At 45.9% G+C, this 18,065-nt stretch overlaps 1 protein-coding gene across 1 annotated transcript; it reads right to left on the bottom strand.

Moving 5' to 3' along the window:
• Positions 1–17,992, bottom strand: MAU2 (MAU2 sister chromatid cohesion factor). The gene is made up of 19 exons (XM_074565941.1): positions 17,544–17,992; positions 17,431–17,448; positions 17,105–17,170; positions 16,327–16,422; positions 14,604–14,698; positions 14,098–14,125; positions 13,472–13,627; positions 12,777–12,923; positions 12,209–12,299; positions 11,473–11,576; positions 10,349–10,426; positions 9,724–9,789; positions 9,350–9,433; positions 8,369–8,418; positions 8,048–8,125; positions 7,473–7,584; positions 6,767–6,857; positions 4,957–5,084; positions 1–3,316 (listed from the first exon to the last, which is right to left on the bottom strand). The coding sequence occupies exons 1-19, from the start codon at positions 17,970–17,972 to the stop codon at positions 3,242–3,244; spliced, it is 1,992 nt and encodes a 663-aa protein (XP_074422042.1). The 5' UTR covers positions 17,973–17,992; the 3' UTR covers positions 1–3,241.
• Between the last annotated feature and the right edge of the window lie 73 nt (positions 17,993–18,065).

The raw sequence follows: 18,065 nt of genomic DNA on the forward strand, positions 1-18,065 counted from the left end.
GGGATGGGAAGAGGACTCTGGAAAAGGAGCAGAGTTGTGGACGCCCCCGGGCTGGGGGTGCGTGCAGCCGAGTGCGAAAGGCCCAGGTGAAGCTGCTTCTCACGGACGGGGAAAATCCCAGAGTTGTAACGTCGGGAGGAACAAGTTCAGCTGCCGCATTTCCCGAATGGTTCCTGTTAAAACCTGGGCGCACTTAGACCAGAAGCGAGCAGGAGCCTTTCCCTCAAGTACTTCCTTCCCTCCCCAGAACAGCCCAGCGAGGGATTTCAACTACAAACCAACTGGCTTCACGCACAAGTACCCGCAACCAGAAGCCGGAAAAATCAGCGCTTTTCGCTCCCCGTAACACAACCTTCCGCCCGGCGGGTCCCCCAGCTGGGAGGGAAGGTCAGGAGATGCGGGCACCCGAACCGGCGCTGATGGGCATCTCGCTTGCTGCAAAATGCTTTTTCTTAAACTCAGCCCAAACCACAGCTCTCCAGAGTTGGGATTTTTTTTTTTTTTTTTTAATATCGCCTTATAAAAGCAGCACTTTTTTTTGGGCCAGCATTTAAAGCAAATTATTAGCGTTGCCATGGGCATGTAATCAGTTAAATAACAGCCTCAGATTGGATGAAAAAAAAAAAAAAAAAGAAAAAGAGAATGCCTGAATTACCTGGATTATTTCTAGCAGACTTTAAAGTACATCTTTTTCAGTTACTCGTCATTCCTCCGCTGCTAAGAGCACTCAAGACAGTGGCCACTGCACCTGGGTGCTTAAAACCAGGTAGTGAGTTCCTGCAACTCAGTGACTTACAGAGGGACCAGCCAGAGAGAGGTACTGCCTCCTATACACGCCCCAAAAAACAGGGGAAAGACTTAAAAATAGTCCATGGGGTATCAATATTCCCAAGGCAGGATTTACCTGATCATTCCTGATCAAAATCCAAGCATGTCGGAGCCGCTGAAGTTGTTCTAAGGGCTGCCTGCGGCATGGCCCGGCTGTCCCGGACCAGCAGCGGAGCCAGTGAAGCCACCACCTCTCGCCACAGGCCACATGGGCAGCCAAGTGCCACCAAGGCGCCAGCATGGAGACGAGCTCCTGCCCCCAGTGCTGGGTGCCCGGCAGCTCCTATGGGAATGCCACAGCTCCCATGGGAATGCCACAGCAGGCCAGCCATCGGCTCTGCCACCCAAAGCCTCAGAGGGGACAGGAGACCGTGACAGCCGGGTGGCAGCCATGGAACAGGACCTCAACGAGCACGCGATGCAGAACAGGGTCCACCCGCATGGGTTCTCCCTGGATTTGGTACCTCCAAATACCCCACGCGCTAACTCACAAATATCTTTCCTATTTTTTGAGTTCTAAGGGAGATTTTAAACAGCCCTGAATTCTTTCCTTGCAAACCCAGCAATAAAACTCTCTCTTCCCTACATCAATACTGAGGCCATGTTTTCCCTGTAGGAGTTTTAACAAGGCCTCTTGTTATATACATGGCTTCTGCAAGAGTAAATGGCTAAAAACAGGATCTAAATCGGCATCGCGTGTCCAGTAGAGAAAAGATAAAATCCTGTTTTGGTGATTGGACAAGCGCTTGTCCAGTTATTGTCATTCAGTGGTAAAAATGGAGGGGTTTGAATGACAAAAAGCAAGTGTGTCCGTGAGCTGTTGCTAGAGAGGGGACAAACTGAAAAAGAATGACCACTGGAGACAGATTTCACAGTATTCCTTCTACAATAAAAGTTCTAAAGGTTTAAGGGGGTCAGATATTTCCTCTAAAACATTCTCCTCCTCCCTCAGAAAAAGAAGCAAGCACAGAAAGCCCTACGCAAGTTCATTTTTCTAGCAGATTCCTCTTCCCTCCCCCTTTTAAGTTGGGAGATAAATATGCAGAGCTACCAAGAGAGAAAAACACCTTTATTCAACCCCATGAACCTCGCAAGCTTTACAGGGCGCTACGACGGACTGGCACGCATCCTCGCTAGAAAGCTGCTGACGCTCCATGGAATTAACAACTCCCATTAACTATTTTGTGCAGAACAACCCTGGGCCTCGTCCCTCTCCTGTTCCGAGAGAGCTGCAGAGGCGCAGGCAAACGCAGCGAGAATTCACAAAAAACTGAGCTAGAACAGGAAAGCTAACACAGAAAAGTTTGGAAACTTTAAAATTTTTGCCAAGGGTAAGACTAGAGTTTAGTTTTTATCATAAGCCTCTGGCTTATATTAGATCTGGGTTTTAACCACCTCGTTTAACTCTGACTTCAATCACTTGTAAAAATCATTAAGGCACAGACGCTGCCTTCCCTTGGCGAGGCTGCAGCAAAGATGCAAAACGCTGTTTCCCAGTTGCTTGGCCACAGAGGGATTACACGGGGGGACGAGAAATTTCCCCCTTCCCTACGAATCATGACAAAGTAGCAGAGCTGGAGAGAGCTGTGGTTCTGCCTTACCCCGCGCGGGACTGGACGTCACTGCGGGGAGATGGAAGGAAGACCCTCATAGGGACAAAGCGGTGGCACATTGTCACACGCTCAGGAATCTGGGACACGGAACCTGCTCCTCTGCCAACGACGTCTGCTCCGCTCAGCCTGGAGCGGACCCCGAGGACACAAACACACCCCCGTCAGAACTCGCATCTCCCCAATCTCATCCTTACCTTCACCTGCAAGGCTACAACAGCACCAGCAGCAGCTTGCAGACAACGAGAAGGAAAGAATATTACCTCAGAAACTAAATTTAGAACTTTAGGGCACCCTACGATCAAGCATGATTTAATCCAATTATTCCCAGGAGCGAAAGGGTGCAGGAAACATTAAACTGGGCACGCATCGTACTTCGGGGAAGGTTGAAGTATTTAGAATACAATTAGTATTCAAAACTGTGTGAGTCCTCTTCATTTCCTGTGACAGTTTTTTTAAAAAGTCGGTATCTAAGAATTTAAGGAACAAGCGTCCTTTGGACTAAACCTTAATTCTCAGCAAGAGGAAAGCAGATTAAAACCAGCAGGTATATACACACTAGCTGTATATTCACACACAGGTAAAAGCAGCTTAAAATGCCCTTCTCACTTTGCAAGTCTATGAAATGTACGTTGTCTTTCTGCAATCGGTTTCCTACAAGGCCCTCACTAGAAGAGGAATTTGCTGCCTTTTCTTTGAAGAAAAGATTTTTGCATGAATTTTTTTTTTCTCCTTTTTTGGCATTTTTTTTTTTTTCTTTCTTTCTTTCTTTTTAAACATACTGTCCCGATAGTTATTCTGTTTCACAGGAGACTGGCCAGGCTGGTGGTGGGTCCGTTCTGTGCCTGGAACTGTACAGGAGGTGGTCCATCTGTCCACTGAAAGATAACAAACAGCATGAAAATCCTACAGCCGCTGCTGGGGAGGAACGGCGGCGGGGCTGGAGGAAGGAGCTCGCCATGCAGACGTTCACTTCCTCCTGACGAAATCTTTAATTAGCTCAAGAAGTTGCGTATCAGGTTTGACTTTGTTTTACGTGTGTGGAGCTCCCGGCGCTTGACTACCTTTGGAACCGCAGCCACTCCACGCGCCCGTCGTTCCAAACCTGACTCCCGGGCTGCAGCCAGGGTGAGCGACAACCCAGCGAAAGCCTTTCCTGCTCTCACCGGGAAACCTCCCACCCTCCGAACAGGGAAACTACGACTTGCACAAACAAGCGGCCCCGCTTTAGATGGGTCTGAGCCCATCAAACTGCAGCTACGGCCTTTCCAGAGCAAGTAACACGTCTGGTTCTCACCTGTTTCATCACTCAAGTATTTTCCTCTTTAATTAGTCAAAATCTCCTAAAATGGGCAAATTTAATATTTGGTTCTTAATCCTCTTCCCCCTCCAGATTTTTAATCCATCACAGATTATGCAAAAGCCAGCGCTGGCGAGCAGAGACAGGGGAGGTGGGAGCACGGGCCCAAGGACTGCCGTGACGGATGGAGTCGGGCACCTGGCTGCATCGCAAACACTTCCATTCTCCCAAGTCTCAGGATCCTTTTGCAAGTAAATCCAGGAAATAACATAGAATCATAGAATTGTTGAGGTTGGAAGGGACCTTTAAGATCATCGAGTCCAACCTTTAGCCTACCCTGACAAAAGCCACTTCTAAACCGTGTCCCTCAGTGCCCCATCTACCCTTTTTTTAAACACCTCCAGGGATGGTGAATCCACCACCTCCCTGGGCAGCCTGTTCCAATGTTTAATAACCCTTTCAGTGAAAACATCTTCCTATTGGCCTTTTTTCCTCCCTTCTACTCCCCAAAAGGGAATGTTGGGGAAAAGATCTCAAGTTCCTCGCATCCCACATGCCCATTTGGACATTATTTCAGTCCAGAACATTAAATTATCTTATGTTGTTGCTGAGTTGCAGCTTAGGAGACCATTCTGTATTTTTAAATCAGTGTTAAAAATGTTTCTCAGAGAAAGGACATCAATATTTGAAGTCCAAAGAAAGTTGCACTTTAAGGCGATGGCTATACAGGCATCAAACGGTGTATTAAGTACCAATTCAGATTTACAGGTAACGGGAGAAAACCCTTAGGAATGCTCAAGTATCAACAGAAACTGTACTTTTAGCAGCATACGACAAAGCATTCCCCAGAACAAGGGATGATCTAAACATTAAAATTAAAACTTGAGAACGCGGTAAGGTTCTTCCAAAAGTAATGGCTGGCCCCAAAACAAAGTGGCCACCTCCTACAAAAACCATTTAAAACGCATAAGTTCTGGCGTGCCAAGAAAACACTTCTAATGAAGAAAGACCATACTTACCAAATAAACATTACAAAAGTGAATTAATTAACTGAGTCACACTTCCTTTTCCTGTTATCAGTCCAGTTTAAATATAGGGAAGTAGCCCGAATTTTGGCAACTTCCTGAGAAGTGTGGTCAGCAGAAGGAATGGGAAAGGAAAGCAAAGCACGTTGTTTTGTCCCAAAACCGCTCGTAACTGCACGACAACGATTCTTACCGTGATGAGGTTGTGTTCTGGAAGACTGCACGCTTCGATGTGATCCTGCAGGAGCTGCTGTGAGAAGTTCTGATGCATCTGTGCCGCCTCGTGTGCATCCATGGCGTTTCCGCAGGCTTTGTTCAGGTCTGGAAGACAAGAGCATCGTGTGCTCACCAAGAAACGCTCTTTGTACTTGTTTTCAACGGAACCAGCTCTCTTATCTGAAAAGATCATTCTCTGTGTTTGGTGGATCCCTACATTTGATGGCTAAATCATTTAAACAGCCAATATACTGAAGTCACGTAACTTCTGAGTAAAAACCTCCAAGAGAAGCGGGGGCACATGGGGAACCCGAAGCCTTCCCTTTTCCAATAGCACTGGCAGAGCACACTGCAGGATTTGGTGTCATTTTAGTTGCCAACTATTAAAAAAAAATAGCATGACAGGAGCTCCAAGAGGAGGAAGCAAACGCCTCACTCCAAAAACAGCCCCTGCGCAGTTTGGGGCCGCATTCTGAGTTTCCAGCACCACCTAGTGGGAAGAGGGAAGACGCGTGGGTTCCTCGCTGCGGCTCCGCGCTCCGGCAGCACAGGTCTCAGACAGCAAGCAACTTTTATTTTTTTGTGAATCCTGGCTTTTGGGGTTCTACAGAAGGCTCCTGCTTTGCGGACGCTGTGAGCTGATCCTAGCGTCTCGTTTTCCGAGATTTACTCGCAGGCATTCGCTCAATCAGATTTAAGGCCGGTAACCTACTGAAAATCACGCTATTTCAGCTGTAAATTACAAGCAGCACAGCATGGCGGGGGCTGAGACGCTGCACCTCCTGTCGCTGAACATGTGGTTGTGTTTTGTTATTCCTCATCAAGCACCTTATCTTCAAGAGTAGGTAATTAGTTCTAGAGAGGAAGCTCTTAGGGGAAAAATGAAAGCAGAACGGAAACTGCCTCTTGCTGTTCCCAGGCTGGTGGATACGACCGGAGGCAACAGCAGCTGAGTACGGGACGGTGTTTCATCTACAGCAGATTCAACATCGTACTATCGGCATGTTTTGGACGTGAACTACCACTTGGAAACGAATAAGAAAATTATTTCAATTGCCTGGAAGCACTTTTGAAGCGAAGGCAATGGCAAAGCAGAAAATCAGCCTGGCCCACGGCGCTCAACGCAGAGCAGCTTACAGTAAACATGACAATTTAATATAAATGGAAGCTGCGGGGTAAGTTCTTGGAAAAAAGGGTAGAGTTACCGCTTTATTTTCTAGTGAGAGCAAATCAATTGCAGCATTAATGTTGATGGTCTGCCAAGAAGCTAGTCAATATTTGAACAAAGCATCCTGGGGCCTGTGCAAGTCAGATTAAACAATATTTACGTATGGAGTGATATAATTAAAGGCCATACACAGAAGAAAAGCTTAAGTGAAACTTAATCAAATGTTTACTACGGTTGGAACTGCAGTCAAAGAAAAGCAGAGCGGTGGCAGAGTGGCTGCTTCGCGGGTGCGAACCGGAGGGCTCCAAAGGGTCACCACTTACTGTTTCTATCATAAAGGCCACCCAGCCCCGACGGGAGAAACCCGTGCGAGGCACCAGTCACACGGGGATGCTGGAGCTCTGCGGGGCCTTCTCACCGCCCCCCAAACCCAACTGGAGGATCCGAGAGCAGTGCCAGGGCTGCAGACCAGTAACTGGAAGAACCATCCTGCAGCTCTACTGGTATTTCATAAACCCAGGCAGTCTCCTGGCGAGACACATCCCCGTTCTCAAGCCCCAGTCGGCAGCAACAGGCTTTTTGCCACTTTTTTTAAGAACAAGACCGTTTCCTAACTTACCTCTCAACAGAGCTGAGGACCACAGCTGCACAGACATATCTGGTATCTTGCTCGCAAGCTGCATGGCTGGTACTACCATATTATTACTTTCCTGGTGAAGAACAGATCATCAACATAAAATGAATATTATTTTTTTCCCCTCCTTGCAAACACACATTACATAGAGATATTAAACTTGTGATGAAAAATTTGCCTACTTTAATTGCTGCCGTGTTCTAGCTAACAAGTGGAAGTGCTTAATGGGACAATAACCCAAACACATCATCTAAAGCTGCCTAGAATTTTGCTCTGTCCTAGGAATTATGGTGTCTCTGTTGGGCAAGATAATAGAAATATTTCACGTGTTCTGGCATATGGTGAGAATTAAGGAGCTTGTACCCACAATTCCTTCCAAAACAATCCGGTTGAATGATGTTATTTGTCCTTTATTCAGCTCCTTTTTTTTTTTTCCCCCAAGTGATTTCAGGCATTATAGAAACACACGCTTCTAGAACAGACTCCCAACACCACTACTTCGTTAAAGTGTTATTAAACGTGCAAATTACAGCTGCAGAATTATGTAAGTCAATAAGCTGCCAACTTTTAGTGGGACACCAATAAACAAGTGTTCTTAAAATAAGATCAATTTCACAAAACGTCCTGATTCTCTTTGGCAAACGACAAGTCAAACCCGGACGCGGTAAGAGCAGCGAGAGCAGAGGCTTACCCTGTGATTCCCTAACACATAGAATATATGACCCAGGAGTACAAGAGAACACGCCGTTAATCGGTTCAAGTCTTCGGCATTTGACATTTTCAGCGTCTCTCGCAAAAATCGTCTACCAAAACAGAGCAAAAATAAAGTGTTTTAAAAACTCTGCTTTCCCTCCAGCATGCAAAAAAACATAATTAAGAACTGAATTAATTTGCCAACTGGCAAATATTAGCACTCGGGAATAAACATGTGCTGCAGGTGACCTTAAACAAAGCACTTAATTCCCAACGCTCACCTTTCATTTAGCAAAAATGACTTTAAGAGAGCTTTGAAAAGCTTGTTTCAGATGTGCCGTGCTCTGCGGTGGCACAGCTATTATTATTATCAGCATTCAGAACTAAAGAGGTCCAAACTGAACAACTTCCCGGTATTTTCCGCCAAGTAAAACAGAAGGTTGACTTAAATCCACAGGGAGAAGCGCTGGCGGGTTTGAAAGCAAGGCCTCGGGGGTTTCATTTTTATCTTAAAAAGCTTGATTTAGTTTCTCCTTTTTTCCCCACCTTCCAAGCGCAGCGATTTGTACTCACTTTGCCTCGTTGTATCTTCCTTGAAAGAAGGAGAAGAGGCCTCGGATGTAGAAAGCTGCTGCTCGAAGACAGTGAGAGCTACGGACAAAGGAAGGCACTGAGATCTCGGCATTGTGCAGGGACCACACGCATTACAGACAAGATTTCTAGGAATTTGCCTAATAATCAAATCTCCAAACAAACCATTATATTTAACCCATGGTCAGAACTTCTGCCTTGAAAAGGAGTCGATTATTTTGTTTTCTTTTAAAAAAAGCCTGCTGTAAATCCAGTATTACCATCACCAATGCAACATCAGCATGTAGTTTCTGGAATTCTCACCTCACAGGGAAGTTATGGTCTGGATTTATCCTTTCCAACAAGCTGTAAAGCTACAAAGTGGGAGGAGAAAAGAGAGACAGTCAGCGTTTCTCACAAATACGAGCTTACGGTACCGACAGCAAGTGTTTCTATAGGAAGCGCACATCAAATCAAAACGGTGCAAGTCACCACAAACACACCCAAAGTTTACTTGTGCTGGTTAAATCATAGCACAAACATTCCAATATTAGGAGTTTTCATGCCCATTTTGATCCTAAAATCAAGTTTTATACAAAATACGTTCCCTCAGACTTTACAGAACTTTCTATACAATGTTAATATTTCCTCAGAAAACTTATAGCTGTCGCGTCTAACCAAGCTGTTGGAGACCCAAATGAACGCTGTATCGGATCTGCTATTCAATTAAAACCAGAAACCAGCTAAGCAAAAAAAAAGGGTCATCTTTTTTTATTATTATTTTTGCTCTCTAAGCTTTTTAACAAAGTACTGCGTGCTTGGTGAAAGAAGTCGATTTACAGCCTCTGAAAGATCACGCACAGCTGAATTTTCACGTTAACGTTGCTTCAGGCCCAGTGCTGAGGCAAAAGGAACACACGTGTGCGTGTACCTATTTCTGGATGTTTAGTTAAACCTTGCTAGGTTTCACGCAATCTAATAAAACCCCCGAACAGATGGAAACCGAAGCAAACAGGTTGAATGAGTCGAGATGACAGAGTTAAGCACGCCCTTCACACTGGGAAGTTCGCTGGAGAGAATTCTGTGTACGATCCAGAACACGCTGCTTCGGCGCTTTGCGGGGACAGCTCATACCACTGGTTCTTTACCGTTAATTGACACTACGCTAATTAAGGAGGCGCCTGGCCATCAGACAAGGCACCGCTTTGCAAAAATGGTCAGAAAAAAAAGAATAATCCAAGCACAGGAGCAGTTTTCTCTCCGAGAAAAGTTCTGACTTTTAGAACAAGTCAGACGCAAGCTTACCTCTTGATGCCGGTTGCCTTCCCTGATGTACACGCTGGCTAAGTTCGTCACAATAAACGCCCACAGTTCTTGATGTGTAGTGAGCTAAAATAAAACACGATGACACCAGCACAGTCAAATACTTCAGCACCTAACTCAGGATTTGCTCACCCCATACACATCACAGAGGGGGTGTCCGACGTTTTGCTATTAATAAATCCCCCTGACCTGAACTGTAATCAGCACGGAAAAAAAAAAATGAACCAGTGCAACTCCTACAGATGATCCCCGATTTCCCTTCCAGCCTCAACTGTTCGGTGACCCACACAACCACCGCCACAAGCCCATTTCCACACTGAACATCCCCAGTAAATAGTTTGGGAAGAAAATCTTACCCTCAGTGCTGTAGTAAACTGTGCTTCTGCATTGTCCATGCAATTAACAGAAATGCAGTAGAGCCCCTGTAAAGACACGATATTTCTAAGGTAACGCAGAATACAATTATAGCGAGCCGAGAATGCAAAGAGAGGCGTGCACAAAACCACAGAAATCTCAAGATATTAGCAGGGAAAAAGGTAACCAACAAGTCTTAGTTTTGCTTGGCTCTGGGAAAAATAAGCAATTTCTACACAAAGTCCTTCAAAATAACATGTTCCTATAAAAAAATGCCCCATTTATCTAAAAAATAGCAATGCTACATAAATTCTTCCTCTTACGCAGTTGCCACAACACCCTGTCTGAAACGTGCGCAGCAGAAATCTCGCGTATTTACCTTGCATGCTATCACGCTACACGTCACTGATTTTAAACAGGGATTTAAGCTTTCCACAGGCTTAAATAACACCGGGCGCGAGTTCCCACAGCAGGGCTGGCAATCGGTAACGCACACCCCGTTACTCAGCAGGAAACCTCGCTGTCTGCATTACTGCCTCCTCAGCGGTTACTGGTGACCGATCAGTACGAGCCCTGGGCAGGGTCTTCCGAAGAGCCAGAAGTTTATTACTAATCACAGACACTTACTAATAGCGTGTGCAGCTGGGCAGCGTGATTAGAGAACAGCCTGGGAGACTGCTGGCAGAGCTGACAGACTTGTGAAATCTGTTAGGAAAAAAAATAATAACATTTTAAGACACTTCTTTTCTCCATTTCATTTGATGCTCTAAATCCATCTACTTGCATCACACACGTCATTCGGTACGTTTCGGTGACTGGTTCAAGAATCCCAAGTCAGGCTCCGAGGGAAAAGCGGAGGCTGGACTTGCCTGAAGCCAAGGCACACACGCCGCTCCATACACACTCCTCCCACGCAGCCGCACACTCAAACTGGTTTTGAATTATTTGCTTTGCAGCAGCTCCACCATATGGTGGCACCACCTGCAACCCAAGTCACAGCTCTCTTCTGACACACTCAGAATTTGGGTTGGCACGCAACAGGAAAAAACGAATCAAAACCTTCCACGGGGTATGTGCTTGTGACAAGTTTCAAGAGCCAGAAGCAATGACTATTCTTTAAGCAAGCTAAATGTCCCCCCGCCCCCCGAGTACGTTCACGAGAAGCTGACGGCAGAGGTTGAGATGATACAGCAGCACGTCCTATAAATAAGGGATGGATGAACAGGAATTAAAAATGACTGTGAGAACAGAAAAAGCACAGTTTTTCCTTGCATTAGAGAACACTGTTGCCCTCTTCCTTCCCCCCCAAACTACATAAGAGGAGGAAAGGACAGAAAGGCAGGAAACCTTAAAAACTGAGAAACACTCGGACAAGACAGGGACACTAACAGGAAGAGTTAAGAGCCACTCTGTCATGAATCCGAGGAAAAGGGAAAAGACACCAGAGTCAGACTGCAAAGTACGGTCAGGAAGGCGTCCGCTTTAGCCACCGATCAATTATTGGTGACTCCATGAGCAACTCCAAAGCGTTCTTAAAGAGAATATTTAAGAGGAGGCCAGTTCCACAGCTTCAGAGTTGCAGTACCCTGAGCACACCGCCAGGCCTGGCTGTAGCTGTTAGTTCCAGCAGTCTGCACCGCTGGAATCCCCATCTCAGCCCGAGTATCTTTCTCAAAACTAGAATTCCTGTATTATAGGAGTTACGACTGCATACACCCACAACTAGGGAAATGACGAAACCCCATTTTTACCTCCTGCAATGCTGTGGCTTTGTGTCCCGTGACAAGCCGGCACATGATAATGTGTTCCAACAAAATAACTTGGAAAGATGACAAGATGGGACTGCAGTCCAACACTGAGGAGGGAAAAGTAGTTCAGTAAGTGAAGTGAAGGCAACACGAACGTCCCAACCACACGGCCTCCCTGCACCCAGCCAGCTTCCTCAGTCCCAGGTGCCTCAGGAAGACTTCAATACAAAGATTCCTTTGCGGAAATCTTTGGCTGGACCACCTGGTGTCAGAAGAGCCAGCACACTGCCCTGCTCCTCTACCACATGCCATGGGGAGGATGGCATAGGTTTAAATAAAAAACACCACCACCACAAACCCAACAACTCCACCAAAACCACAATGCCTGAGCTGTCAGGAGCGAGAGTCTGAGCACCAGTTAAAGAAAAACATTATAGAGAATCGAAGGCTTGGAAAACCAAATACACAGACAATCAGAAAGGCAGCATGAACACGTGTGTATTTACAGCCCCATTTACTGAGTTACAATAAAAACCGCAAAACTTAATTCCCACATTCAAAGTAACTACCCAGTTTTAAAACAGAGCAAAGTTCCTAGCTGCAGCAGAAACAACCTGACAGCAGGCTGTTCCCGTGAGCCAAATAAGGTTGCTGTGGTTTTGGTTTGTATTTTTCATTTAAGTTAGCAACAAGTAATGGAAACTTGCAGCATAAGCTAAATGATAATCCTCATCCTTACTTTTTAGCTTCTCTAGCTGCATGAGTGCTTTGTCTGTGTACTTCTGAGCCTTCTCCAGGTATCCTGCTTGCATGGAATGCATCACTGTCACCTGCCGGAGAACAAAGGAAATATTACAAAATATTATCTTTGCAAAGAGGAAAGGGTTGGAAAACTCCTCAGGTTGAAACTCCTCAGCCAGCAGCTTTTTGAAATAACTTTTGTCATTATTTAGTAGTATAATCATATTCAAGAAGTGGGGCAACTGGTTTCAGGACTTTGAAGTCAAGATCGTCGCTCTTGCTGGTAAAAATAAGCCAACGTAGCTCTACTTGGTACAAGTTAATCCGATTCTATTTGGCTCAGATATTAATAAGTTACATTCTAGTTTCCAGACTTCTTGCACAGTCTCTTCAAACACTGACATCACCGAAAGCAACAGTCTCACAGATGCTGTGGCAGAATTAAACTGTCAGTGTAACGTAAAGCAGCATATGGTCTGCAGAATCTATCGCTGCTGGCTCTAAGCAATTTTTAACCAATTCCTCATTAATTAGCAATATACATGAAGTAAAAAAGCGCTTCTCACCAAGTAGACAAGCACACACATGTGCTCCTTGGGCAGCCAGTGAAAGAGATCAGCGGGGTTGCTGGGCAGAATTTCATCGTCGTGCAGCGTGGAGATGGTCTGGATGCACTGCTGAAGCTGCTTCAGGCACGGCTTCACGCTTTTCACCTGTGAAAGATGATTCACATCAGCCATCACTGCTGCAGCCCAGATGCCTGAACATTGACTTAGTTGGGAAAACTTGCCAGGCAATAAATAATCCCTACATTCAGGAAATTAGTTCATGCATAAATCCCAACACCATCATGACAGAACAGCGACTACTTTAGGCCCGTTCCAGGATTAACAACAATCAGCCCTTCGTATTTGCATATATGACCAACAGACGCCCAAAATGTTTTTCAAAATTATGCCCAAAGCCTGTTATCTCCACCAACATTATACAGAGGCAAGAGTGGCTGCTGTGGTTACGAGCATATCACAGTAAACATTTTCCTTGAGGAAGAAGTTGTTAATCTAATTTCTTCACTCCTCATTTTATTTGGGATTAAAATCTGTGGAAATTAAGTTTCATTAACAAAAAGCACAGCGCAGCAAAAAATAAAAATAGATCCCCCCGAATCACATCAGTGTAATAATTAACTACTTTTAAGGCAGTCGTCTTTTTCCCCAGTTCTCACCACACAGGATCTATAAGAAGCAGAACTGGGACGTACCTGCCCAGCATCCAGGTAATGCGTGACCTGCAGGACTAGGAAGAACACGCGTAACGACTCCTTCTGGATGGGGTTTCCTTGCCAGTTTTCAACTATTTGCCCACAAAGAGTAAGGAGAGGGTGCACCTCCTGCAGCTTCCGTTCCATTAGAAGGAGCTGTAATTTAAAAGAGAAATTCACTGTTTTTGCGCTAAACGGTTTAAACACTCCGAGAACCACGGCAGAGCCCCAGGTACATCGATCTATTTAAAACAAAACCAGACTCATCAAAGACATCTTATCACAAGAGCGCCAGCCTTTTCACATGAGCAGATTTCTTCCTCCCTAATTACAAGGGCTCCAGTGACAGTTTGCAGCTATCCATCCAGAAAATTATTTGTCATAATTAGTAAGGGAAGGAAAAAAGTCAAACCCATTCACAAGAATTCCACAAGAATCCTGCAGATATTTCAATACTTTGCTTGCTCACACACAGACAAAACAGTATATATAAAGCACAGATAAGCATGCAAAATACCTTAAAACAAATAACCTACATTCAGGCAAGTTACATTCTACTGCTCTGTAACATGCATTACGCTAGTTAAACAAGGAAATAGTTTATTTAAAAAGTACTTTCAACTTACCATCCCCTTGCTTAGCAGAAACAGTGCTCTGAAATGAAACAAAACGATGTCATACTCAGAAAAAGTTACTCAAACGACAACCGTATACAAAAACCCTGAGGAAAAAAAAAATATCTGCCATTCTCCCCCTCAAAGACAGTAGACAAAAGGGTATTTAGGAACCTGATGGAGAAAGAACATTTAAAAGCTAGATGGGACAGTTCAATCACAGCCCCAGGAATCCAAACCCCAGCCTCTCAGGTCTGTATCCAGGCTTTGGACAGTTTGAGTTACAATAGTATCTAAGGCCAAACCAGGCTACTGGGAAAATTTGCTGATAAAGAGAATAAGGAAAAGGAAAGACCTGGAGAAACTCTCAGATCCAAGAAAACCCTCAGAAATATTGGTTTGCCTTTAAAACCCATGTAGCAATCACATCTCTAAATAAAACCAGAATAACTCTAAATAAAAAGTAGAGGAAACCAAAATATTTTCTGTGGGAAGGGAAAAAAGTCCAGGGAACTCACCTGGTATACTCTGATCCTACCACCCGAGCATATTCTGCCCCAACTCCGAGAAGGTCACATGCAGATACTAAGTCTTTTTCAAGCGTATGTAGTTGCTGAAAAAAAAAAAAAAACAACACAGAAGAGATCAGCATTTTCTTTGTGAATCCAATTAGCAATTTTAAAAAACGTAATTATTTCTGTGCTTTACACGTGACAAGTGCTAAACTGGCACTTGTTAAATGTACCATCTGATTTTAGACGCATTTTCCCGGAAGACCTGGCATTCTCCAAAAAAAAGAAAAAAGAAAAGTCCGTAACATTTCAAAGAAAATGTCTCAGCCCAGTTTCATGCCACTCAAAGCTGTTAGAATTCATCAAGTTCAAGTGCAGATCAGATCCCAACAGCTCCAGAGTAACCATGGACCTTTACTGGAGTAACTGGAACGACAGAGTGTGTTTTCCAGCAGAAAGAGCAGAGCGAATCTGCAAGGTACGTTTCAGGTGATGGAGAGAGGATGACGCAGCTGCCAGAGCACCTCTCGCTCCCTCCTGCTGTGACTTTTGTGCCTTCTCCCAACTCAGGTAGAAAACCGCACGGTTGTAGAAGAACAGGCACCAAGACAACGAGACACACAGGCCTCCACGGTCAAGCAAATGGCAGAGAGGAAATACCACACAGAAGAGAAATCAGCAAAGAATGTCAAGCTTCGAGGAAGGATCCTCTTCAGAGGGAGGCACTGAGAAAAACGCTTAAGCTGCTTCTGAGTACTCAGGCATTAACTCATTGCAAAGTAAACATTTGTCCTTTAATCGATAGGAAAGTCAGGCTCTCCACAATTCCCTGTTCCTAAACTACACAAAGGAGCTTGGCAATTCTTTTTAAACTGAGCCGTCTGCTTGTTTAAGCTCATCAGGAAGGGGGAAAAGACAAGTACAGGTGACTATTAAGACAGTCTTCAAAGATAAAATTGCTTCCTAACTAGCTCTCTGCTGCAGAGTACTTGTAAAGAGCAATTAACTCCCTCAACTCTCACGTTAAACACCTCGAGGCTCTTTAGGAGCAGAGAAGAGGCATAACCTGGAAAAACAGGGGGAGGTAGTAATAATCTGCTTTTCCCACTGATCAGTTAACTTTTTGGATATACTCCCCACCTCATGCATTGGATCACTGAGGAAATTTCAGAGTAGCTACACAGATGAAAACTGTAACAAACGTTAAACACTGCAAATTCCAACACGCACCAGTTTATTCCCAGAAGCAAAGACGGTCCGACCCGTGCAGCTGAAGCCACGCTTAAGAGCACATTACAGAACAGGAAGAGTAACATTGCTTGGAGGCCTTTGCACCAGCTGCTTTTCCCATCCCGGTTCTGCTCTGTGTGCTAATTAGGTTCAAAATAATCAAACGAAGCTCCAATTCCAGCAGGCTTTATGAGATCATTTGCCCTTACTGCTAGCCATGCGTTTTATTTCGCTCTGTCTCTGAAGTCGTGTGTTACTAGAGCCCACAGAACGATCCTTGCTGCCTTCTGCCCTAAGAAGTGTGTCTTTATCCAATCCATAGTCATGAACATATCATTATTTTATAGCATAAACTTTTCTTCGTCTCCCCATTAGCAGCAATGATTGGTGGAGGGGGGGAAAGCATCCAAGCTCTTTTTAAGGACAATACAGATATTTTCCAGCCAGTTTTTCCAATCACAGCGCTACAGTAACAGGACTATCAATATAAATCACTTACTGCAAGTTGAAAAAGCAATCTACAGTGCCAGTACGGAGTCTGCTGTGAAATCTGAATGGCTTTGCGTAACAGAGGTTTTGCTGTATCCACTGAATTCTGAAACAGAAACATGCACCCTAGTCAACATAAAAACCAGGGTACTGGGAACTTCATCACTAACAATAACAACTTTTAAACTAGTTGCGTTCTCTGTCAACTCCCCATTAAAGTCTCATAGGTCAGAAACCTTAAGACATGAAACAAAACCACGTATTTAACACGCAGGCCCACACATCTACACTTGACGCAAAGTCTGAAAGTATTAAATATTTAATTCCTTTGACCACTATTCCGATATGTGCTTTTTTGCTGCATGCGAGAGAAAAGGCAAACATTTACTTTAGACAAAGTAAAGACTAGTTAAGGCTTTTCTAGAGAAAAAGAACAAAAATAGCCTAGAAACACAACAAAAGCCTGAGGAAAACCATCTACTTCCCTCCCTCCCCCCAAATTAGCTTGTCTTTGTCTAAACAAGGGCTAAAGAAATACTTTGGCCAAGTAAACTTCCTTTGCTGTAGGAGACCTGCACTGCAACTCCAGCAGCAACTTTCACATGAAGAAAGACCAAGTGTTTTTTAGGCTTACACCTTAGTACTCTGTATTTACATTACAGCTACCTTCTAAAAATTTAATAAGTCTTATTTTTAACCGCGATATACTGCTTCAAGACTAAAGATACTCAAATTAAATGCAGCCCCAGGACAACCGACAATTCCTGCGGTAGTCTCAGTGCACTCACCTCCTGACAATACAGCTCGGACAGAAGGCTGGCTGCCTCAAACTTAACGTCTTCAAACTGGGGAATCTAGCAGCATCAGAGTTAAGTAAATAATAAACACGGCCCGGGACACAGCAGCACCCTGACGTCCAAAAAAAGCCCTTAACAAAACACAGGTGTTAAGAAAGCGACCCGCAACCACGGAAGCAGATTAAAAATACCAGCTAAATCCCCATCCCCAGGGCCAGGGTCTCTCTGCCGAGGTGTTTTGCTGTCGGAGCCCTCGCTGCGGGAGCGAGGTGGCTGGGCAGCGATGCTCCTTGCCCGGGCGTTCAGGAAAAGGATACTTGTTGGGATATCAACCACTGCAAGAGAAGACAGCAGGTTAGTCTGCGGCCACCACAGCCCGGCCCCGCTGACAGGGCCTCTCCCCTCACAACCACCCTCCCCAGAGCCTCACCGCCTTCTCCAGGTGCCCGCGGGCCTGGTCGCCGTTGCGGGTGTGGTGGTAGAGGACGGAGCCGAGCTGGAGGTGGGTGCGGGCCTCCATGCGGGCCGGGGGCTTGCGGGGCAGCACGGCCTGCAGGCAGTGCACGCAGAGCCGCACCTTGGGCGGGCTGGACGTACGGAAGTGCTCGGCCAGGCCCAGCAACGCCAGGTACCACGACTCCCCCCCGGCCGCGCCGCCGCCCGACCCCGACCCCGGTGCGGGCCCAGCGCCGCCGCCGCCGCCACCTCCTCCACCCGCCCCACCACCGCCTCCGCCGCCCGCCTCCCCGGAACCCGCCGCGCCACCCGCTGCCGGCTGCGACGGCTGCTGAGGCGGCGGTTGCTGCTGAGGGGCCGCGCCGGCCGCCGAGCCCGACGCGCCCGCCGCCACCGCCGCCATCTCAGGGCCGCCGCGACAACACGGGCGGGAGGGGAGGGGCGGGGGCGAGGAGCGGCGCGCGGGGGCCGACGGGATATGGAGTCCGCCCCGCCG

The sequence above is a fragment of the Larus michahellis genome, chromosome 23 (assembly GCF_964199755.1).
Source record: "Larus michahellis chromosome 23, bLarMic1.1, whole genome shotgun sequence".
Taxonomy (NCBI): domain Eukaryota; kingdom Metazoa; phylum Chordata; class Aves; order Charadriiformes; family Laridae; genus Larus; species Larus michahellis.

Bases quoted from the DNA above. Each gene is read 5' to 3' on its own strand.
- MAU2 (XM_074565941.1), bottom strand. From the start codon at position 17,972: ATGGCGGCGGTGGCGGCGGGCGCGTCGGGCTCGGCGGCCGGCGCGGCC. The intron at 9,790-10,348 runs GTAAGTGTCTGT...GTGTCTTTACAG, and splicing joins CCCAGCTGCACACGCTATTA to GGGCTCTACTGCATTTCTGT. The intron at 8,419-9,349 runs GTAAGCTTGCGT...CCCACTTTGTAG, and splicing joins AAGGCAACCGGCATCAAGAG to CTTTACAGCTTGTTGGAAAG.